The sequence below is a fragment of the Maylandia zebra genome, linkage group LG8 (genome assembly GCF_041146795.1).
Source record: "Maylandia zebra isolate NMK-2024a linkage group LG8, Mzebra_GT3a, whole genome shotgun sequence".
Lineage (NCBI taxonomy): Eukaryota > Metazoa > Chordata > Actinopteri > Cichliformes > Cichlidae > Maylandia > Maylandia zebra.
The window spans coordinates 16,864,543-16,890,193 of NC_135174.1; the positions used below are offsets into that span (position 1 = coordinate 16,864,543).

Genomic DNA, 25,651 nt, shown 5'->3' on the forward strand with positions numbered 1-25,651 from the left:
AAATGGGATCATTTACCAAAGAAAGTTCATAGAAATTGCTAGCATAGGGGACCCTGTGATATTGTATCCACCTTACTTGATAAAGTAGCTGACAATCATGTCCATTAGCTGGCAGACTCTCAGCCACAACCATGACACTGTTTCTTGATCCACTTACTTTGTCTAGCCTTACAATGTGGCCATTTGGATGGTGGTTTAATGATTTAGCTTTTGGATGTGATTGCTTGACAAGTTGTATAGGCTGGTGCTTTAATAGCCAAAACATTCTGCAGAATCAATTCCCACCCGCTCACCACCAATTTTCACTTTAACAAACTTCTTGTTCCATTCGGATATTCAGTTTTAAGGGGGTTACAGTGTCTGGCTAGTTGCCTGAACAATCAGATGGCTTTTCCTGCATGTTTGTGTATTGGGCTGCCTTTCAGTTTGAACACTTCATCTATCTACCAACTGATATAGCAGATGCTCTCAAAGGATTTGTAATGAAACTGTAATGATGTTGTTTAATTGAAGCAATATTTTTACATATTTTGACTAATTAACTGATGATGAATGAATCTGAAACATTGCTGCAAAACAGCCCATATTGATCTGTCAGCGTGCAACCAGGAGTGCCCTCCCACGCATTGTAAAGCATCAGATCAAACATGACTTTCATCTGAGATTTAAAAACAACAACAACAAAAAATCTTTTGTGCAGTGATGTTGCCAAAGCAAAACGGAGCCAAAGAAATGCCCGGTACTGGACACAGCAGAAAAGGACCAGACCAGAATTGCTGTAGAGAAATAGAGAAATGAAAGGGAGCAGTGTGGGGAGGGATGGAAGAATAATGACAAGAAGGGCCAAATGATGCATCATAAAGAAACAGGAGCTGAAATAGACGAGATAATAACTGAGGAAAAAAACAATAAGTGGGACAAATGGATGACTGTGGCTTTGAGAAAAAGACCTACAAGGAGGGAGGGTATCATCGCCAGCATCTATCACTTTCCCCATTATCCTGTCTGTCCTTTCACACTGTTAAAACTCTCTTAAGACTATGTCCTGCAAACTGTATTTATTCAGAATGTGTACTTTGGGTAGGTATGTGTGCTTTTTTTAGAGCTAGTTTTAAAGTTAAAGGTTTTTTTTGAAATTCTGATGACTTTGCACATGTAGTAAGCTTTTAGGGAATGAATGACAGTCAATACAGTATATCCGCAAATATAGTTTAGGTGTGTGTGTGTGTGTTTCTGTTGTTATCAGTATCAGTCCAGCTTGCAGCAGTCAGAACAGCAATGATTAGAGAGTGCAAGAGGGGGTGTGACATAGGCTTGGTAATGAGCTTTGTGCATGTGCAGTTTTATGTGTATGTGCGAATGTAAAGGTGCGCATAGAGCATGATGTTTCGAGCATGTGCATGGGTGCGTGTGCACATGCGTGCATGTGTGTGGGCATTCACTCAGTTTTCTTCCTTCATCCCTGTCAAGTAGCCACTGTGGAGATGGAGGGTTGGAAGAAAGGATAACAAATAGCTGGTAGTTGCTGAGGTCTGCTGGGATGGTGGTTGGAAGCAGCAGCCTGAGGGAAAGATAGAGAGGCCGAAGGAGATGTGGAGGGAAAAATGCAGGATGAGGAATCTAGACGGCATGACTGGAGTGAGTCTAAGTGAGGAATTGAGATTTTAGTGGGGATGAACTATAGAAATGGGAAAGATAGAGACATGAGAAAGGGAGGAGGAGGAATAGTGCTGGAAGAGTAATAAAAATGTTTATTTTCATGTCATAACTAAATAATTAGCTTGTTATCACAAGGAAATGAGCGTTACACCAAGATAACACAGTAAATGAATGCAAAGCAATTACAAAATTAAATTTAAAATGATTAAAATCAGAGGCGTTCTTGGCTTTAATAGTACAACAAAAGGAAGGAAATCATTTATTCCAAGCCTTTTGATAAGTTGTTGCACTACAAAAAAACACTTCATGTTTATTCTTTATTGTTGGCTAGCTGTATTCCTGGTGCTCTTTTTTTCTTCTTCTTAGAAACAGTGTGCTTGAAGAAACTCAGCCGTTTTCTCAATTAAATGCGTCTTTACCACAAAGATATTTGTATTTAAGGCTATATTATATTGTATTATAGCTGCTTCTCTTTCCTAGCAACCCTTTACTTATGGTACATTGTTTAAAGGAGGAAGAAAATAACCCCAGTATCAGCTATGATGCTACAGATCTTTTTAAACAGGGGTGCAATGATTAGCACTGTTATTTTACAGCAAGAAAGTCTTGGGTTTGAATCCACCCTCCTGCTGGGCCCTTTCCGCGTGGAGCTCGCACCTTTTTATCCCCACAGTCCAAAAGACTGCATGTGCTGGTTTGGTAAACTGGCTATTCTAAATTGGCCGTGAATGTGAAATGTTGTCTGTCTCTCTGTGATAAACCTGGTAATTGTCTGGGGTGTAGCCTGCCTTTTGCCCTATGACAGCTGGGATAGGCTCCAGCACCCCTGAGACCCTGAACTGGATAAGAGAAAGGAAGGGAGCATGGATATTCTATGCTTGTAGAAGTGGTGAAATCTGCTCTTTGGATATGATTGCAGAAGCAAGTGACAAAAATGCAACATCCAGTTTTCCTGAGTGTGCCCAGGCCCTTTTGTTAGCTTTGTCTCTTTGTGCTATTTTCCTGTCAACACTTTAATTACTATACACTGTGTAATAAAGGAAGAAAATAGCCTCAATATCAGTACTGCAGACACAATAGATCTTTTTCACAGGAGATCTTTTGACTTGTTTACATTCACATAGACTGAAATGAATGATGGCTTTCAGGGTTTTGGTACAAATGCATGATGGGTCGCTGTCACACTGTCATACCTTGCAATGAAATAGTAGAATGAATAGAAAAGAGATATCGCTAGTAGCTTGTGTTTTTATTTTCCTTTTCCTAGCAGTAACAGGTCCCTATTTGAGTCTGTATTCATTTGATTAGCTTCAGGTTTACTATACCATTACCTGCAAGAGTGTTTGGATAGAACAGGTGGTTAGAGAAGCAATTGACTGGACTGGAAGTTAAAATTCATACAAACACATTCAGCACGCACTCTCTCACACTCTCCAGCAGTCCCATTTATCACATAGTGATGGCTTGATAGCTTAGCCAGTTGGTAGCCCATGTTATAATGTTTAGCCAGCTGTGACGGTTGGCCTAATGACTGGACTGGGTTTATTTAATGGAGCGAAGCCTGCTGGAAATTTGAGATTTGCCAGATTCTTAGAAAATCTGTCAGGGTTGTAAGTAGGGAAAACTGCACCACACACAATAAGAGGCAGGTGGACAAAAACAAGACCACGCATGGGTTCCCTTTGAAAACCTATTGATGGTTTAATTTCAGCGCTTGGCTCAGGCCACTAATGGGACCTGTCAGACAAGTTGTTCCAAATGTGCTGTATCAGAGCAAGTTTCATCCAAACATCATGTAAGCCTTCGTCAAACGACCAAAGCCCATTAACATATGTCACATATGGTTTATATCACTAATTAAGGTGGGATTGATCATCTACTAATTTGTTATTTAGTCCATAGGTATATCAGCAGAAAATAACTACAGACTGATTTATTTTAATAATCACATATTTTTAATGTGTTAGGCACAAATATGATGGATGTGCAGGCTCCAGCTTCTGAAATGGAGGATTTTCTCTGTTTTAAATGATGGGAATTAACTGTGTTGTTATTAGTTACGAGTTAATTGGTTAAACAGGAATTAAACCCTTTATTTAAATTCAGCAGAAGTTTAAAGATGATTAGCCAATGGGTCAATGAGCTTGTCCACAAATCACAAGAATCATCACTCCTCCTGCAGCGTTTTTAGTAAATATTACACACAGTGATCAAGGTCAAGATCATATTAGTCGTTTTACGGCCAATAACCTGTGAACTGTGATAAATCAGATGAGCTGCTATGCCATTGATGCTCTGGGTTTTTTTCTGTCACATTTGGCTCTTTGACTGTATTTTTGGATCTGCCCACCTGTCCAACTGAATGTTAAGCCAATGAGAGAAGCAGCAACATCCCACATTAGAGAATGCACTGACAAAAACATGGCACTGATTAGATCAGACATGGCATGAAAAGGAGGCGAGGTGGGTTGCAAAGCAGCTTTGCATCTGCAAGGCTAAAGTGACTTACATGGAGCAGCCTGTTGATTTGCTATTAGGATTTATAAAAGGGTAACAGCTGATCCATAAGCTGTTCTGCTGGTTGCTGATTCAGCTGTATTTAGTAGGATGCCTGAACAAATGCCATTCAGTTAGTTTGCATATTTTATTATTTGTTCTCAGTTGAACATCGGACTTTACAAAAAACACATAGATGCTTAAAGAACGTCCTTACTGACTTTATTCTTTGTGTGCAACTCATGTTATCAGTGAGAGCAGAGGCTGTTTTGACTGCTGTGTTTTGTCACACTGTCATTGGCATCCTATAACTGTTATGTGACGGCTGTGTGCAGGCAGGAAAAGGACCCAAAATGCAGACTCCGAAGACAAAACTTGAACTCAAAACAGCTTTAATGCTGAACTCAAAAAGGGTAACAAAACTAAGACTACAAAATAACCTTACACAGAACACACAGCAAGATAAGGGTAGATCACGACAATGACAAACTGAAACACAGGGCTTAAATACATAGAGGGAGCAATCAGTGAATGGACAACAGGAGGGAAACACAGCTGGGCAAATCAGAACTGACGAGACAAGGAAGCGTAAACTGAACACACTGAGATAAGACAGAGACCTTCAAAGTAAAACAGGAAACACATAACACAGACTGAACAAAGACACAGACTCACATGCAGGCACTACAACAGAGGGAACAGAGACGTGGGACCAGGGCAGACACAGACACTGACTGGACACGGGGATATAGCGGACAGGGAAGACAGCAACTAAGGATTACACAGAGACAAACCATAAGACATAACTCTAACAAAAACCCAAAGACTAGAAATTATAAATAATATAATAAACTCAAAAACCCTGGGTCGACGACCCAGGCATCCTAACAATAACTGACATATGGCTGGAGAACAGCAATGCACTGATCTATGGTGTCTGACATTACTGTACTGAGGAATATAAACAGGAGTGTTGTCAAAGATTAAGTGAGTTTGTTTATTAAATGCATTTTTAAAAAAAAGCTGTTGTTCAGCAGCCACGTCTTGCTTTATCTCTAAGTGCAGTTTCGAAGAGCAACTTCTTACGCATTTGTTATACAATCCAGTTTTTTAAAAATGTAAACACTACTTATAGACTTTGTCTCTGGGGTTTGAAGGATCATATAACTGTAAGCATGAAGGAAGGAAAAAAAGAATATCTTGGAAGTTTACAGATTCAACTCTCATGTCTACTGAACTTGCCAAAATGTGATTACCCTTTGAGAAAAGGTTGGCCCACAGTGTACACATACATATTTCATTTTCTCATCAGTTTGTATTGATTGACTGATCCATTGCCAGGTTTCTGCCAGTCAGCGAGGAGGCTGCTGTTGGAACCCCAGTGGGAGTCATCTTAGCATCTGCTGTCAATCAAACTATCGTGTACTCCATCATCGAAGGCAACGAGGGTGGTGAGTAAACTTAGAGCTGGTTATACAGAGTTTTCCTGTGTTCGGTTGTGGAGCTCAAAATCTATCACTGTATGCTCAGGAGACATTATATGACTTCCACTTCATCCTATAAAACGCTACTCACTAGCTGTCGGCATCCCACTCACTAACTGAACATTATGGAACTATATGCCACCCTTCTATCTTTCTTAATTGTTCTGTCTTGTTCTACCCAGGTGTGTTTGCTTTAAATGAAACAACAGGAGTCATTTACACTGCCAAGCCCCTGGACTATGAGACCAATGCCAGCTATGTTTTGAAGGTAGAGGCGGACTCCATGAGAGTGGTGTCTTCAAACCTGCGAGCTCCCTCAAAAAGTAAGTGCCTGATGACAGGACACCTCATGACCTTTTTTAATATACTGGTGCACTATATGGAAAAAAGCACCGGGCCACCTACATGAGCTGGTCAGCTATGAAATGCCATCCAATGAAGCTCCTGGTGCACAGTTTTCTGCTGATGTTAACGCTAGAGGAGTTTTGGACATCTGCTTGTTCACAGTGAGCAGAGCACTGGTAACTTCTGCATAGCTCAGCAAACGTCATGAATGAGTTGTTGTGGTTCCTAAATGCTTCCACCTTACAATAACATCACTCACAGATTACCGTGGAATGTCTAGGAGGGAAGATTTAGTATTCTCAAACTGACATCTGACATCACACATACTTTGTCCTGAGCTCTGACAGGTTAAACATTATTTTCTGACCGGTTCAACATTTGCATTATCATATGCATCTTCATGAGGGAAATGTCACAACACGTTCAGAGCTGCAGTGCATGTGTTAAAACTTTCACCTTGCACACGCTCTACAAAGCTCTACTTTTTATTATACTCTACCTTGTCAGTTAGTGTTGCCTTTAAAGCAACTTTTTCTTCTCGCTTAGATTGCTATCAAAGCTGCAGGTTTTGCCAGTTTGTTGCCCTCACTGTTGATGTTGATTTTTTTTTTAAAAAGCTAGATGTGTGTCTCATTGCCTCTCACTCGAGGTCTCGGCACATGTGCAATTATATAACTGCCTAGAATTTATTTCTCAAATGTCAAAGAGTGTTTGCTATGATCAAAGTGGGAAAATAAGCTGGCAAGCGGGTTGGAAGATTGAAGATCATATCTGTAAAGCTGTAACTTTTTCCAGTCTGTCCCAAGCATTGGTACTCAGTGATCTGTGCAGGTCAGTTCAGTGGTAAACCAGCTGTAATCTAAGTTTTCAAGTCTTTCTTTTTACTTTTTTTGTTGCCACAATTGCATGTGAGATCAAGTGTTGACTAAAACTGAAATTGTGGCTTTCCTTCCCCTCTTTAATTGTTTCTGCCTCTTGTTTCTGCAATTTCCATCTGCCTGCTGGTGTTTTTGCTTTGAAAACATATCTGCATTCTTCTTAATTGATGTTCAGCTACCAAGGTCTCTCTTCCTTAATTATAGTGTTTACCACATGCTGTTCTTGTTTCATTTAAACGATTTGAATTGAAGAATTCTGCTGGGATTAAAGCTACAAGTCATTGTAGTCATTAGCAGAACTCCTTCAGTTCTTCTTGGTGCGCATTTTAATCAGGAAACAAATCAATAGGAGATTTCAACAATATGTTAATCCTGCTTCTTAATTCAAGTGAAGATATGGCTTGAAACTATATGTTTTGCGCTTGTGTTTTAAGGATGCCTGTTAAAGATAAGCTGAATATTGTTTGCTTTATACTGTCAGCAGTGCAAGTTTATTAAGGGAATTTTTTTTCTTCTTTTGTCTGTATTGAAGTAAACAAAAGTTCACAATCCTGGGTTTGTGCTGTCTTTCTGACATGATTCACCTTTTAACCCTCGGGTTGATTTATTATGATGCAGTTTTCCGTGGGTGTGATTCTGAATTTCTTGTTCATGGCCAGATAAAGACTGAATGTGAGTCATTCTGAGGTACAATTAACAAATACAAAACACAGTAGCTTATACTGAATATTTAAAGGATATGTAAGACATTTAAAGCAGCTTTTTCTGTGTGTGTGTTTTCAGTACTAAAACATGAATTATTGATGCAAAATCTGGTTTGTAATCTTGGCAAAGACATTGCTTGTGAAGACAGTTGCCTTGGAAAGGCCAAGACGTCTCTGATGCGGTCAGTTATCATTAAGGGTTGAGATTTCTTGACACATGTCTCAAAAATCAGATCAGATCCTTCAGGTCAATGTTATTGCTCCATTACTTGCATACTCCACATTGAGAAGTGTCTTAAATATCTCACTACATACTTTCAGATGATGAACTTGAAGTCCTTTAGTCATTGTTCACTTAACTAACCCATGTTTTGAAATCCTTTGAATGCCCTGAAAATGCAGTTTGTTTTCCAGCTTCTCAATGCAATACATAGAACATTCATTGAACAGTCTCGGTACCACAGCACATACCACAACACGCCAATGACTTTTTAGGGACATTTGAATCAAAATGGAAGCATAGATGTTTGGGATGGTTTGCAATACCAAAGTTTTTTAATGAAATCTGATGAGAGCCCACCATCAGAGTACTGATGAAAGAGATGAGGAGATTCTTTTAATCAGATTTTTCATTCGAAGCTTTTAATTGTAGCCGAATTAATCATAGCTGTTGATGAAGGGAAATGCTTGTGATTAGTTACTTTAACTCGGAGCTTTTCTTTTGTTTTTGGTGTTTTTTGGGGGGGTTGGTTGGTTGGGAGAGGTTTTTTTTCACCTTTGCTAATGGTGGCAATAAGTTGTAACTCTAGCTGTAAATTTTAAACTCTTATTCATTGTCAGACAAGTTTTGGATACACCAACTTGCCTATACTGTACATATGCACTTCCTAGGAGTACGCAATGTGCTTTTAACATAAATCTAAATCAAGTGGCATTCTTTTAGAAGCTATGGCCAATGAGCGGATATGATAATATGAACGTAAACCACAAAAATCAAACTTTCAAATCAATTTGAAACACCTAATAACACTGAAACAATACATTTGTAAGCAATAAATTGGACAAAAAATGCCAAATGTAGCAAAAATGATACAAATTAAAACAGATATATGCAAATTGAAATAGTCTGAAGTTTCAATAAATACTTAAAAAATTACAATTTTCTGGCAGTTATTTTATGATTCAAGTTTTACAGGGCCAAAAAGAAAGTGATCAAATCTAAAAGGGATGTCTTGAACTCATAACATGGATCAGAGTAAATCTGATTAATGTTCCACAACCTGAAACACATCTGTTATGCGACACAGGCATAGACTCTATATAAAATATGATGTACTCACTGGGATGTCTCCTTTTGGTTTGTGAAGCTCCATTTTGAACCTTGACCATAGTATTTTAGGCCATTGCTATTATTTTAGCTATCGGCTAACTCTAGCTAGCTCGATTAACAATCTGCTGACGTGAACCTGAAGGATGAAATTACTGGTGCTACAGCACTGCAGCCAGTCAAGCTTGTGCTTGTCCTTGTATGTGTTTCACAAAAGCACTCCTTTATGGAAAAGTGTATCACAATGTGTATTTTGTGTTTCTGTTTTCTAGCTAACACAGCTAAAGTGGTGATTGATGTCCAGGATGAAAATGACCATGCGCCAGAATTCACTAGACCTCTCTACATTGGAGGAGTTGCAGAAGACTCCAAAACCTTCACCTCAGTCTTGCAAGTACAGGTACAACTACACAAAGATATGCCTATTAACACAAATAGCATAAAACACACAGTTCAAATTGCTAATTACAGTAGAGGCTTAAAACAAGACCCCGATTTATGTACTTTGTAGGCTTGTAGTATGGATTTTACTATATTGTAAGGTACTGCTTACACAGTGCTTGTTTGGAAATAGATTTTTTTTCTTGTTTTAAAATTATTCAAGTATTACAAAAATCATGATTGATAGGTATGTTTTTTCTTTCTCTGTTGATTGAGAAATCTCTCTGTTTCCCTTTGGTATACCTGACTGCTACAAAGATTCATGTAACTGTAAACAACTTGAGCGTATTATTAAAATGCCTTTCAGGACCCTAAATGGGTCACGGAGCCTATCTCTTTCAGCCTCTATCTTAGAAATTGCAATATGTTTTAATGAGCCTGGATGCCACAAGAGACCCAGTCAGGGTCCCTGGCAGAAAAGTATGCGCTTTAATATTTCATTACTGTTTTTAAGATCATTCTTAGATATTCCTCCTTCATTTGATCATTCCAGCGAGAGTGACAGGAACGATGAGAGCATCAGGAGAGCATGTTTCACAAGTTCAGACGATGTGCTTTTCTCACTCATGAACCGAGTGTCTCAATTTGCTATTCCTCTGCTTCAAACACCTGAGGTTTGGGGCTTACATATGGGTTTTGTATGGGTTAGAACTATGTTTGGTTGAAGCTGGATTACAGGAACCAGCTTTTTAAACAATTTAAATAAACTGAGAGAGAAAAACTGGTTGCAGGCTCAATTGCCACAGAGTGAGGCAATATATCTAAAGGTTAAAGGAGGAGAAAGGATTGATGGTTAGATAAGAAGAGCTGACACCCTGCTGAGAGACAAACTGACTGGACTGAAAAAAAGCAGGGAAGACATACATGATCTATGATGGATGAATAGATAACAGCAGGGAGTGACTAGAAAGATGGACAGGGATGCTAGCTGTACACATGGTAGCATCAAAATGAAAAAGGGAGTGAGACAAAAGCTTCAGAGTAACTTTGAGAAATGTGCTTTTCCAATCTTAATTATGAATAATCCTATCTCATCTGTCTGAAGCATGCAAATCGTCTTCTTCAGACAAAATGGGTTTTTTTGTCTGTGTGTTGCTACATGCAGGACGTTTCTGCCTTTAGGGTTTACAATTTGCACATGGAGGAGTTGATGTGTTATTTTGTCCCTCAGAGGATGCCATAATTCAAATATTGATTAGACTACATCAGAAATCAAGCTCAGTCATCTCCATTATTTTTTTCTAAATTCATTAATTTCACTTTTTGCCCGTTAAAAATGTTTGTCCAGATGCACTTCTGCCTCCGTAGTGTGGTGGTTTACATATTTGCTTGGCAAAATAAAATCACTGGTTCACTTCCAGCTGGAGACATAAATCCCCTTTGGGGTTGTGTAAAACTGCTAAATCATACATGCAGAACTATGTGATGTGGTAAACCCAGCTGAATGTAGCTATTTCTACTTTTCCAGCTGTGTAAATCTTTGACATTTAAGCTTCTTTCTCTCTTTTAACTAGTGTGTTGACCAGAAATTGCCTTAAAGCAAAGCCCTGCTTGGTGAGGTTGTGTTGTTATGGGTACTGATAAAATGAAAATATACTAGACAGAAAGTCCAGCTTTAATAATCCATCAGAGTTTCCAGTGCTGGGACTTTTTTTTTCCTCCATCAAGGCAATTACAAGGTAAACAGCAGAGCTACAATCCAATCTTTTTTTTTTTCTTTTTTTTTTTTTAATGGGAACAGCATCTGTTTGATCAGGATGCATCGCTAGATGATGCATCGTTGCTTCTGGGTTGAGTACTACCTTGCTCACCAAGTGCTGGCGTCATCTGTGCAAAATGCTTCTGAATAATTCTTAGGTGTGCAGGGCATGAGTATATTAAAATGTTTGCAGCTATTGCTCAATTATTCATTTGTGCCCACATATTTCATGTTTACAGGAAGTTGGGTAAGTGTACAGGTGCAAAGGCAAATAAACTGCGACTTTAGAACGACACAGACCTGCTTGGATTTGGACATATCTCTTCATAGGTGCAGCAGAGAGACCTGCACCCTGTACAGTTTAAAGCAGCTCTTCTCACTAGTGCACATTTTAATGTATTGCTGAAAAGTTACCCTCATCTCTGCAAGGAAGAACCCAGAAAATGAAAAAGATGTATACATTTGTTCTTCCTTCAGTACGCCCCCCTTCCCGATCTCATCTTTCTCCTTATTACCTTTGTTTCTTTTTTGTTGCTTCTTTATTCCCTAGCTATGAAAAAAAACATTTTACTTTGTTTTTATCTACCATATCTTACCTTTGATGTGGCGGGTGTCTATATCTACATTTCTATAATAACCCTGCATAAAATCAATGTCTGTCTGAGAGTGTGTCTGGATTTTAATGTGAGATTTGCATGTATATTGAACAAGGGAGAGACATGATAGTTAGCCAGAATCATAGATTAAATGATCTGCTCAGATTTCAAAGGATTCTTTTTACCCTTCCTCTGATTCAGAATTATATCACATTAAAAAAAATGAAAGAACTGAAAGCCTTTGAACAGGTTTTAAAATCCAGAAAAGCAAAAATAAAATGTGACCTCATGATGAGTAAAAGCTGAGACACACTATCAGTCCTGCGCTACTCAGTGTACATGACAGTGTCTTGTATAGTGTCAAACTCCTGGACTGAAATGATGATGGTAAGGAGGCAAAGAGCAGACCAACAGCATTATAATAATTACAGCGTATGGAATTTGTTTTACAAAAAACCCCAAAAAGACAACAGTGGCTTGATCATAGTGTTTGTGTGCATGATGATGATGACATTTCATAATGACAGTGATTATGGTAATGCTTGGCGGTGTAATTATGATCACAGTAATACCATCTAATGGTCCTTATTTTTCTTATTTTCCAGGCCCTGGACAAAGACACTGGTAACTACAGTTCTATAATATACCGTCTGATCGTCCCCCCTCCAGCTAGTAAAGACACTAAAGACACCAAAGATGGCTTTATCATTGAACCGTACAGCGGCGTTGTGAAGACTGCTATCATGTACCGCAATATGAGGAGGTCGTATTTTAAGTTTGAGGTGGTTGCTACAGACAACTATGGTCAAGGACACAGCAGCAAAGCAGACATAGTGGTATGTATAATTTATGTTTTTTTCACAATGATTACATTTTAATGGCAGGTTTACGATTACTTTTTTTAAGGCGTCCAACCTAAAATGAACTGGGTGACATGATTAGTGCAATGAGATTTTTATTGCTCATAGGATAGTGTGAAGGAAGCTGCACTGAAAGGATAGTTTTCCAAGCTGCTAATGACTTCTTACTGGAACAAGTAAACACAGCAAAACGATGCCTGCAGGGAGAAATCGTCTTTGGTTAACTAAAGCTAATGAGAGAGTAGTTTGAACTCATTTTTCTAAAAAATATGACAAGAGTGAGAGTGCCCATTTCATAAGAAACCCTTATGAAATGTAGTACAAAAACATCACATATTAGTAAAAAAATGTTGCTCATCTGAGTTCCTACTTGTTCGCACAAAGGTCCCACATAAGGCAAAAAAAATAACACATCCCACTTTAATCTCTGCATCTTGTGTCTACTAGTCTGACACCTGCCTTTAACCTAAAAAATTATAGTCTAAGGTTGCTCAGTTAACCACGTCACTTCTAAAGAAGGCTTGATTTGTGAATAATTAATACATGTGACTAATTTACATCCAATATAGTCAAGTTAATTGCTTGCAGGTTCTGTAGTACCCTAGACAAAATAATGGCAAAGTACACTATGCGAATATGAACGTAGTCCAACCACCAACAAGCTATAAAAAAATATGTAATCAAACTGCTAAATTACATGTGCTCCACTGCTCCCTTACACTGCCACATACATCCTTTAGCAGGTAAGTGTAAAAACAAATTCAATTTGTGGCAAACCTGAAGCACATTTTGTGTGCTGTAGAAGGGAAATGTTATTCATTTGACTGCATTTACAAACATGTGGAAGTTCTGTCTGTTAAGATGCACCGAAATCAGAGCACAGGATGTTATTTTTGGTTTATTTTAAGTGCTTCAGCAGGTTTTTATCTCAGTTTTCCTCTCCTGTTGTGTAGGTGTCAGTCGTGAACCAGCTGGACATGCAGGTCGTTGTATCAAATGTCCCTCCTACGTACGTGGAGAAAAACAAAGAGAAGCTTCTGAGGTAATGTTTGATGCTTTTGACAATAGAGCAAAAAGCTTGGGTTTAACCATTTGTACATCCAACTTGATGAATGTAGTTTATCTAAGAAAGAAAAAAATCTGTAGGAAGAGTTTTGGTGTTTGCAGAGGCAAACTTCTAATCCTCTCTGAAGCAGTGGATTTTAATAAACGGTCCTGCACTTAAATATATGAAGGTCAGGTGTTTTCTTTCCTGCTGAAATGTGTGGCATCAACACACCAAGATTGAAAGAGCTCTATTTGAAATAAATAATTTCACTCTAAGAGAAATCATCCCTTATTTTAACCGACTGCCAGCAGGAGCCTCCTGGTAACTATTCCAGCTGTCAAAGGGCATGGCTGCACACCAGAAAGAGATCAATTTGACCTGTGTGTCAGGTGTGCCAGAAAAAGTCTTTGCTGTCCAAAAACCTTATTAAAGCAAAAGTACAGTTTTGCAAAGAACTTTTAGTCCTTTAGAAGAATCTTCTCTGGACGAAAAAAACATTAAACATAGCAGTGTTTGGCCAAAGAAGCAGTAAATTGTTCTAGCACATACCAAAGAAAGCTTTTTACAAAAGGAACTTCATATGTAAAGTATAGTAGTGGTGGAAGCCTTATAGCTTGTGTCCAAGTATAATAATGGGATGGCTTCGTCAAAGTCTACGTATGAATCCCAGAGGGATTGAGAGGGATGGGAATGGACTTCAGACAGGCAGTATATACAGGAACATCAAGTGTGCAAAAGGTTGTTTTTTATTTGCTAAAGAGAGAAATACTAGCTTGGTATGTTAACATACCTTTAGCCCTTTAGCAATATAGCTTGGTAATGGTATCTTGAGCGTCAAAACAGTAAGGGCTAATAGTTCTCTGAAGGTTCTCGGTCATCCAGGTCATCGTAGTCTAAGGACCTGGGAAAGAAAAGCATCTGGACTTTCCTTGAAGACTCTTCACCTCTCATCGAGAAGCTTCTTCAGTTCTAAGAGAAAGCATCTGGGCTCGTGCAATTAGGTAGAGGATCAATAGGGCTTCCATGACTCTCTTGGGGACACTCCCAAAGGGCTTACAACCTGGGACTCTCCACCAGTTGCTCGTAGAACTGAAGAAGCGTCTCGGATGAGAGGTGAAGCGTCTTCAAGGAAACTGAAGTCCAGATGCTTTTCTTTCCAAGCTCCTTAGACAATAAAGGAGCTTGGAAAGAAAAGGGATATACTTTTTGACACCTTTTTCACTTGGTGCTTGGATAATGTGTTTTACTAGATTTGATAAGACAGATCAAAACTAGACTGCTGGTTACCTTAAAATACTTACCTGCAGTGTCATCAAGTAGCAAGGTAACAAAAGTGAAAGACAAATCAAGCTCTGTGCAAGCAACAAGAAGAGAACTCTTGTAAAAGTTTTCAGACTAAGTGTACTTTTCAGCATTGAAATTAAGTTTTAGTCACAAATTGATTTATTTCGAGTTTGCACAGTTTGAAGTCCTTGTATTGATTTAGCGATGGTGTCTCCCCACAGGAGGGACTTAAACTCTAATTGTCGCATGGGGTTTTCAACAGCAGTAGTTAAAGAGCAAAAACACTCTTGTCTTTAAATTTTAGATGTGCTCTTATAATGATTTCCGAAAATGTCCTTGTAAGAATAAGATCTCAAGTGTTTCATTAATTTAGAACACAATCTCTATAACAGTCACATGCAAACCACCACAGTTACAGAGTGCACAATGGCAATTGTTCGTTTTTAATTGACGTTAAGAGCTACTAGTTTTAATACAGTGCTGTGCAAAAGTCTTGAGCTCCCTTTCATTTCTTTGCAATACTAACAAGCTCGAAAGTGAATATTACCACTTTTATTCTTCAAAACAGCCTCAACTCTCTCTGAATTTTTTTTTAGTTTTTGTAAAATCTTTGCATAGTCTTCAGGAATAGTTCTCCAGGCTTCTTGAACAACATTCAGAGCTCTTCTTTGGATGTTGGCTGGTTTTTGTTGTGTTCTCTGCCAAGATGATCCTACACTGCATGAGGTTCAGGCTCATGGGAGGCCAATCCATGACTGATAATGTTCCACTGTGTGTTTTTCTATCCAGGTATGCTTTTGCTACACCGGCAGTCTGCTTGGCATCAGTGGCATGCTGAAAAACAAAACCAATCCCACTCAGATACTTTTCAGATAGCACTGCATGGTGGATCATAATCCCCAGTACATTTCTACATTCATAATCTCATCAGTTCTACCACATTGTAGATACATTGAGACACTCACCTCTCTCCTGACCTCCATAAATACTGATTGCAATTTCAGTTAAAAGTTCATCAGACCTGTGTCCACTGCTTTTGACTCCACTTCTTTTGTAATTTGTGTAATTTCTCCACTGAAACCATTTCTGATGAGGCTGACACAGGACAGCACACCTGTCCTGTGTCATGTTTGCTGAGTCTTTCCTGTTTTATTGACTGCCACATACAGTTCACCTGCTGTAGATAATTTTTTAGGCATGCCAGTTTTTCTTTTGTCATCCACTTGTCCAGGTTTCTTTCCTTTTTTTCTGTCCTTGAATGATTCATAGGTCAGTTATTGCCTAACAAACAAACAAACAAACAAACAAACAAACAAACAAACAAACGTAAAAGAACAATTTCTCTGTAAGTGGTAAGCCAGAAGAAGTGGGATGAAAACAACAGCCAGTATCCAAAGAAAAACTCTGAAAGCCTGGAGAACTATTGCTCAAGACCACTTTAAAAATTGAAAGAAAATCTGGTTACTTGGAAGCAAAATAGAAAGAAATGAGCGGTAACTAAAAACTTTTTCACAGTACTGAACAGCTTTTGTATTGTTTTCTCTTTTGTTGAGAGCAATTTTAAAGGGTATTTGAAAGCCTCTAACAGCAAACATTAGCTATTTTGTTACCTATGCTATCCGTCATCCCCTTTTTCTGCCTCCTACTCTCTCTACATTCTGTAAAATATCACTTGCTATATTCAAAGTACCTGACCTTATCCCCACATCAGTGGCAGCTGGAAAGTAAAACACTAAATGCATTTTCTTTTGTGTGACGACAGTCAAGCAAAACACAAAATGCGTAAATCACTGCATGATATGATATTTTATATACACAGTCAACAGTGGGCCTTTCTGTGACACGTAGCAAGTACTCTGCACAGCTGGTGCTGGACTGATGCTTTGTTTTGCCTCGCAAATACAGTATAATTTGTTAATGATGTTTTAAAGCACTTGTCATCTTTTCTGTCTGATTCACATGCACATGCACATGCAGACACACATGAGTTAGAGTTCCTGCTGTGAGCAGGTGTTTCTGGGGGGACAGAAATCAATACTGCTCAGCAGGAGTCTGCCTGGCTGACAGGATTTTTTTAAAATGTGCATGTGGTGGTGTGTGTGTATGTATGTGTGATGTGGTGTGTTTGGAGTCTGACGGCTTTGTCTGTCCATATATATGAGAACTTGTTTGGATCTAAGAAACAGTATTTTTCTCTACATTAATGTGTGTATGTGGATGTCATGCTGGGAATACTGAAGGGGTTATAATGCTTTGATGCTGTATATCAAAATCCAATCTTTTCAATCCTCAGCATTTTGGAACGCTATGTCCAGGAACAGATACCAGGAGCAAAGGTTGTCGTGGAAACCATCGGGCCTCACCGCCATGGGGATGGGATGGAGCAGGAAGACTACACCAAGTCAGACCTTATGATTTATGCCATCGACCCACTGACGAATAGAGCTGTATCAAGGCAGGAGCTCTACAAGTAAGAACTTTACCAACAAGCTAGCTTTATATGTAGAAAAGAACAGAAACTAATCTACGTGGCTTTGCAATTAAAACTGGGTTAGGCTACATCCTATAGTTGTGTTGTACATGTACAATAACAATAAAGGGCTATTCTATGCAGTCATGGTAAAAAGTAAGTTTATACATATCAGGACATAATAATTTATTTTTTGTCCTTAGCAGCTCTTAAAATTCACAGGTGAACCACAACACATGACATATTACACCATGCTATCATTTATTGAACAAAAACTGAGCCAACATCCAGAGACAGTGTGTGAAAAACTAAGAACAACCCAATGGTTGAGTAGCTAGAACCATCTTTAACAGCAATAACTTGAAGTAATTGTTTTCTGTGTGATTTTTCTCCGTCTCTCACATTGTTGCAGGGGGTTTTTCTTTATAGAAATGCTTCAGTTCATTGAGATTTTGCAGGCAGTCGTTTATCCTCCTACATTTCAGTTGTGCTGAGGTCTCGACCTTGACTAGGCTATTGCAACCCTTTGTTGCAGACTTGCTGCTGTGTTTGGGATCATTGGTCTGCTTTACCCACTTTAGCTGTCAGTTTTGATGCATGCTCAATCATCCAGGTAATTAAACGCCAAAAAGTTGATTCTGTTCATCTGGACGTAGCGTTTTCAGCGGGAGAAATGTTTCAGCACTCATCCAAGTGACTTCTTCAGTCTCAGCTGACTGCAGGTTTACCAACCTTATAAGCAGTACATTTGCACAATGACTGAACCTAGCACAACTGATGAACAAGGTCAGTTCCTTGATATGCTAATTGTCATGACCATTGATCAGCAACCACTGGTCGAAGACCATCTATCAATGGCCATGAGTACCATTCACAGAGAGCTGGGGAATGTCTGCAATCACAGCATTGTAAGATGGTGACAGATGAATTAGGCGCTAAACCCCCCTAATTTGGGGTTTGAAAGCCACAGAGACGCAGTGTTGAGAGAAAATACATCTAAATGGTTCTGATACTCCTGACACATTTGGGACCACTAAGGGTCTTTTCTTAGGCAGCAGTTGTCACTTGGATGAATGATGAAACATTTCTCCCACTGAAAATGCTACATCCAGATGAACAGAATCAGCTTTTTGGGATTCAACTGTCAGAGTGATGGCCTCACTTTTGACTGTAGAATACTTATAAAAGCATGTACAGTATACAGAGCAGTTCATGGTCGACTCAGTGACTACAAGAGGCCCAAATCCTGTGGCTGAAAAAGAAGCCCACATCATCATACCTGCATCACTGTGCTTGACAGTCAGCATGTGCTTCAGTTTCTACCCAATATGACGCCCTGCATTTTGACCAGATATCTGCACTATGATCTTGTTTGTCCAAAGGCCATTCCTCCAGATGTCTTGTGGTTTCCTCAGATTCAACCTAAACTGTTCAACTATATCCCGTTTTAGAGAGAAGATGCTTTCTTTGACAATCCTTACAAACAGGCCATATCCCTTTAGTCTTTTTCTAATTGCACTGTCTTGTATTTTAACATTTAACTTGCTAACTGAGGCTTGTAAAGTCTGAGATGTAGCTCTTGGGTTTTTCAAAATTTCTGACCTTGGGTTGAATTTGCAGGTAAGATTGGCAACTGCCTTGAATGTTTTTCACTTATAAATAACATTTCTTACTGTAGAATGATGGACAATTTGATGGGCATTCAAATTGTTTTGAAATCACTTTATAACCCTTTTTCAGATTGATGGGCAACAACAATTGCTTTTTTGATGTCAGTAACACTCAGCTGAATGCTTCAGAGCAGCAAACTGCCAAAACCTCTCCTTTTATAGAGGTGCTCACACTGGCTGATGATCTGTTAATCAAGTTGCATTTTATTAACACCAGCTGGCTGCTGCCCTTCAATTCCTGTGGAAGCAGTAAGGGTGTGTTTTGGCCTAGTATTTGTTAAATAAATAATGAATTTGTGTAATATTTCATGTGTTGTTGTTCTCCTGGGTTTTTATTTACCAGATTTTAAGACCTGTTAAGGACCCAAACATTTCTATTATATTCTAATTCATAAAATATTTGAGTTTTAAAGGGTATTGTTTCCTTTTATGTGACTGTATGTTTAAAGAATATATACTGATCATTTAGTTGATGGTAATTCAAGTCTGAGGGGGAACTCAGGTCTGTCACCTTTTCTTGGCTCTATTTTAGGCTTCAGATAATCTAGCCCATGACATGGGTCTTAAGCCTTTTTAGACAGGATCAGGTGAGTAGCTTAAAGGGCAAGTAAGAGTGGTCTCAGTGGCCTTTTGGGTTGAGAAGAGGGCCTTTTACCCAGGAGTGCCAGGTCTGAATCTGTAGACTGCATCAAAAAGATGATGTGTAGTTTCAAATAACTGGGAAGGCCAAATTGCTCAGCTAGAGGTTTCACAAACCAGTGGATGATGTCCCATTGGCTACAACTGTCTTTTATATAAAGGTGTGGAAGGGTTTTGCTTCAGGTTATATGTGTGTGATGGGAGTTGCAGAGAACAGAGAAGTGAAAACAAGAGAAAGACTGTTAACCTTGAATTGCTTGTTTTTATGCTATTTCTGTTTTGCGTACTTTGAGATATGCAAAAGATCTGCGTGTTCTCAGTTACACTGTTTGTCTTTTATCCAAGGTTTCTTGATGGTAAACTTTTGGACATCAATAAAGAGTTTCAGCCCTTTCTCCCTCCTGGTGGCCGGATTTTGGAAATCCGAACTCCTGAAGTGGTTACCAGTGTAAAGAAAGCTGTGCAGACTGTAGGCTACACAGAGGGGGCGCTGTTGGCTCTGGCTGTCATTATCATTATCTGTTGTGTACCCGCCATACTGATTGTCATAATCACCTACAAACAGTAAGTACGATTTATATATTCTACAGATGCTTTATGTGATGAGATTGTGTTTAAAGAATAAGGCTGATAATACTCTGCATATTTCCTATTGTCAACAAATGAATGACAGACCAAAATTTACCAAAAGCAAACTAGTCCCGCAAATAGTTAAATAAGTAGCCAAAGCTATTAAAATAGAGCTCATTACTTCCCTTTGTGGCTCAAAAAACATTGAAAATCTGTAATATGGGCATGCTGCACTAAGTGACCGTGTTCCTTCATTATAATCAACCTGAGCACTGTTGTTCATTTTGAGTCAATGTGCCCCTGGCATATTGAGCCACAGCTAAAAGTGCTCCAAACCAGATGCATCATTAATTTAATGCTTGAATAACATTTGATATAAACAAAAACATCCGTCCACTTTAAAAAATAACTGAGTGGTTTTTTTTTAAATACATTCAGAGTATTTTTTTTATTTATTAGGAACAAACTGTTTTACAGCTAAAAAAGATGTTTGGGCAGGAAGGTCGTATGAAGAACCACCTTATCCATGTTTTTATTGTTAGTTTTGGTTTTTTGGGTTTTTTTGGGGGGGGGGGGGGGGGTTCACTTGATTGGGATTCAGTTTTAGTTCCTTGGTGAAAATGTGTATTAGTCAAGTTTGAATCATTTGATTAAAATGTTTACACAATAGGAATCTGTTAAGTCAGCTGTAGAGTGTTGTGAGTGTTGTCTTGAACCACCCCTCATTTCTTTACTTTTTGCTTCCAAGCAGCCAGACTTTCTAGTTATTGTTAAAGTGGTCTTGGGAAATAGTTCTCTTGGCTTTCTGAAGTTTTTCCTTGGCTTTTTAACTCATTTGCAGTTCAGTTTCTGTACATTTTTAGAAAATTAATTATAGAACAAAGAAGACCTAAAGAAGATTAACAATATCTAAAAAGCCAAGTCTTTGTGAAATATAAAAATCCCCAAAAGTCCAGACACAGGACCTGATAGATCAGTTGGTCCATCATCACCCGAAATCCATCAGAAATTATCTCACGGAAGGGAAACAGTGAGAAAAAATCCATAAGAACTGGACTGAAACTCAATATTAACAGGTCTTATAGAGGGATAAATCCAAATTTGAAGTTTTTCTTTTGTTACCAGTGTCTACAGTCTAAAGAGGGACTGTAAAACACAGCTGAGGCTCTATCATGGTCTGTATTTCAGTAAGTGGTTGTGACGTTGGACCCGTTACACATGTACAGAACACGGACGTGATGACAGCACTTCTTTATTTACTCGTTTGGTTTTACTGTGATTTTGTTTACTGGGACACAGACACTCCCGCTCCGCTGTCACGTCCGCTCTCCTCTCTCTCCAACTGTCACTGTGAACATATAAAGAGTCACAATCACGTTCACATCCCAGCACACCTGTTCACCTCGCCCCTGCGCCGCCCCGGGAGCTCACTGCATCACCCCTCTGCTGCAGCCGGCCAGAAACCACACCCACGCCACAGTGGTATTGAAGAGCTTGTCAAAACTGATTGGCATGAGCTGTATTTTGGATGACCATGATCTCAAAACCACTATTAGTGCAGTAAAAGCATACCAGATACCATACCAGAGCCCAGATCTCAACATTACTGAAGCAGTGTGGGGTCATCTTGACAGAACAGCTTCAAGAAGCCTGGAGAAATATTCCTGAAGACTACTTAAAGAAATGACAAGAAAGCTGGATGAGAGAGTTCAGACTGTGCTGAAGAATAAAAGTGGTCTTATCCAATAGTCACTAACAAGCTTATTAGAATTGTAAAGAAATGAGAGGTAACTCTATTTAAACTAATGGCTCAATTAAAAACACTTAAGAGAATTCAAGCTGCGTTGAAGAATACCAGATATTGATTTTTAAGCTTGTTAGAGTTGTACAAACCCTGCCTTTGTCTTATATACTGTATATATAGATATTCATATATAGGCACATGTTAAAATACATAAATTACTGCATCGATTTCCCTTTTTTTTTTTAGCAAAATATCAACAAATGAGGAGTGGTTCAAAGTCTTTTGAAGCTCTTTGTAATGCATGTCTGATGCTGACATTTTCACTTCAAGCACAATTATGTCAGTGGCTGGAAAACGTGTGCATGAAGTTAAATCATCAGCATAAATTTGGCTCAACAGATTTATAATGCATGCATTTAGGTGCTCAAAACTAATCAGTATGAACGGAGGATTTGACTTCTAGTGTGGCAAAGATAACAAGCCATATAGAAGACTTATCAATTTCTTTCAAGAGCATGTAGGCAGTCAAACAGAACTGACAGTCGCTCTTTTTCCACTGTTTATCATCACCTGGGCCAGTCAGTTCCCCAGACTATTCAGCATGGCAGACTGCCCCCAGAGTGCCAATTCTAATAGTTTGTTTAGCTAACCACAGTGAAAGGCTATTAATTTTATCCATCTCCCAAACACGCGTGAACCATTTCACACATACACACACATCTGAATTAAATCAGTGCATTTTGGAAAGAGCCTTTTATCCTGCTGAGAAACAGAGACAAATAACAGACAACAAGAGGGAATATGAAGACAGAAAAAACATAAAAGCAATCATCAGCATGATAATCACTAGTATCTTTTGCTAAATTACTTTAATGAAGACCAATTGTCCAACTTCGCTTGTAAATTGCAGTAAGTAAACTTGGCTAACAAGAAGAACTGTGATTAATGGCTCAAATAATAACTAATCTTTCTCTCTCTCATCTGCCGCATCTGTCGCCACCAGATTCAAAGAGTGAGTACCGCTTTTATTTTCCCAAGATAAAATATTAATGTCATGGCTGTCTTAAACACCTTTCACTTTGATTAATCTGTTGACTTTCATTGTACAATAAGATGGATGAGATCAGAAAGAGCTATGAAACGGAGAGGACAGCAGACTATCAAACAAATGAATCCTGAAGAACATGGAGCATAAATGTCCAGAGCAGATGCTTTTATTAGAGTGTGTGTGTTTTCATTTGTGCGTCAAGTAGTAGTGCATATCAGGATTATGTAGAGTGGATAACAGTAGCACTCCTACGTTTTTATTTGAAGTGAGGATATAAAACTTTAAACAGTCATTTCAATTTATTGTTGCAGCGTCTGATGTTAGCAAACATTTACTGCATTATGCTGTGTGATTCGTATTACTCAGTCAGTGTACTTACTTTGAGTTCTCACTACTCGCGTCTGCATTCCCCCGTGTTTTATGATGCCATGCATTAAAACTTGAGTAGTTTGGGACTTTAACATGCTGCACCTCAACAAGAAATAGAGGTTTGTCGTTACTGGGTGGAGAAACAAAACTACCCTGCCACAAAAAGCACTTGCAGACATTTTCACTGTGGCATTGTTGCAGTAACCTTATTTCCATCCAGAGTTTGCAATAAGAAGCTATTTACTGCATTAATTAGGATTAAATATTATATTGCAAGCCAACACTTATTAATCACTGTGGTAATTATCCAACAGAAGGCTCTTACCTATTTGCTTATTTATCCAGGTGGTGATTTTTTATTGTTTTTTAGCCTGGCAGTGCATTATAAGAGTGCTACAGTATCTGCAAGACTGAATCTGAAAATACTACAATAGCAGCATGCTCCGATACAGTGTTACACAACTGTCTTTTGCATTTGTGGGGTTTTTTTTAGCATTTTGTTATGCTGATATTTCCTAATTGCAGCCAAGGCTTATATATTCTTAGACAGATCGCTGCAGGGAAATCTTAAGGGATCACCAGTGTCATGACAGTGCATCCTCATGGAAAATGTAAATATGAGGCCAGAAATGTCAGCCTCACTGTGGTAGTAATGAAAAGGTCATAGGTTACCACATTCAGACATCTTAATCCCCATGGACTAAAGAATCTCTGTGGAAAATGTGACAGAAATCATTTCCTCAGTTGGGATTGTTTAGTCAGAACTAAAGTGCAGAACAGACTGATGTTTCCTCTACAGCGGACACTGGATAGTGAAATTATTTTTTTGTTAATAACAAGGTGTTGATAGAACACAGAGGAGACATTTTAGAGAAAGTAGAAAGTTAGAGCCTTCGTGCTTGATTATGCCTACATCACTGTTTTCAAAGGTTGGTTCAAATGGCTTTGCTCTGACTTTAGATAACTAACTCTGCATTTCCTCTCTGCTCTGTCCAGGCGTCAAGCAGAGTGTGCCAAAACAGCCCGCATCCAGATGGCACTGCCAACAGGCAAACCTGGGGGAGGCACTGCCAACAACCTGTATGAAGAGCTGGGTGACAACGCCATGTAAGTGATGTGTGAAAGTGGCATTTAAACCGATGAGCCAAAGCACAGTCGTTAGCTCACATTTTGACGGCTGTTAAACTTCAGACTTTGGCAGTGTGGGCGCTTTGGGACCATTTTAACACATTTTCAATATTGCTGTGAACCATGCTCCTGCAGTTCAACATGCACTCTTGATTCCCAAAAGAATAAAAGTTGCAATTTAAATATTATCCCAGTTTGGTTCTGTTAAACTACTAAGGCTTCATGGTGGGAGAGTATACACAAAACCTTGCACATTCTGTATAAATATACCACATATCAAACAGTGTTGACAGGAAAGCGATCGCCACCTGGACATGCTTGTATAACAAATCAAAATGCAGTGAACCTTGCACCCATTATTGGGAAAGTTGACTGTGTTGGTTCTTGATCCTTAATCAGCACATATCATCATGACTGACAGACTTGTTGAACAACCATATTTAAAAACTTGGCAGCAAAGATTTGCAATCAGACTAATTGGAGAAAGCCTTGAGCCAGTCTTATGTCCAGCTAATAAATGCTAAGAAGGCTGTACTGACACAAAAAGCAGTCTGCATCAGATTGTTGGGAAGCTTGCTGCTCTAACTACAAGTCTGGTTACTGGGTGTTTTTTAGTACTAAGCAAAACATACAAAAATGTAGTAAATGTTGTAGTTTGAATAAAGCATGGTGAGATTTCTTTTAGCATTTTCACTGGAATAGAACTCACTGATTTATCATCACACTTGAGTTGCTTTGTTGAACTTTCCCAAATCACTCCTAAGCCGAGAGACTTTTCAAGGATTTATATGCCGAGTTAAAATATCTTTGGGCTTTTGTGAAAGTAGTCTTTTTTTTAATCGGTGGGGAGGCAGGGGACATGGCCTTTGCTTTATTTCACATTTTCCACTGGCCAGAGAAACTGACCCAAGCAGATAACACAGTCTTAGATTAATCAAGCAGACCTTGCAACCCCGCATCAAACTAACACCAAACAAAGGTCTGAGTTTTGAATGTGTTAACAGTCAGAGATAAACTCTGAAAATCACTATGTGCTCTTTCTTACATATTGTAATGCATACTAATGTCCTCTCTTTAAAAAAAAACTGAATGTCAGCCAATCTGGCCTTACAGCAGCAGTCACTTCAGGGGCAACTGATTCTATTCACATGAAAAACTATACAAACCTAAAACTTCAAATTCGGTTTAGTAA

General features: G+C 38.8%; 1 protein-coding gene across 1 annotated transcript in view; it reads left to right on the forward strand.

Annotated features, from left to right (window-relative positions):
- LOC101480347 (protocadherin-15) overlaps window positions 1–25,651 on the forward strand; it is a 214,916-nt gene that overhangs the window by 160,454 nt on the left and 28,811 nt on the right. Inside the window, exons 28-35 of the mRNA XM_076887498.1 lie at window positions 5,497–5,606; window positions 5,822–5,962; window positions 9,166–9,293; window positions 12,235–12,465; window positions 13,443–13,531; window positions 17,115–17,291; window positions 19,946–20,164; window positions 24,328–24,438. Of these exons, the coding sequence (XP_076743613.1) occupies window positions 5,497–5,606; window positions 5,822–5,962; window positions 9,166–9,293; window positions 12,235–12,465; window positions 13,443–13,531; window positions 17,115–17,291; window positions 19,946–20,164; window positions 24,328–24,438 (1,206 nt within the window). The remainder of the gene's footprint in view (window positions 1–5,496; window positions 5,607–5,821; window positions 5,963–9,165; window positions 9,294–12,234; window positions 12,466–13,442; window positions 13,532–17,114; window positions 17,292–19,945; window positions 20,165–24,327; window positions 24,439–25,651) is intronic.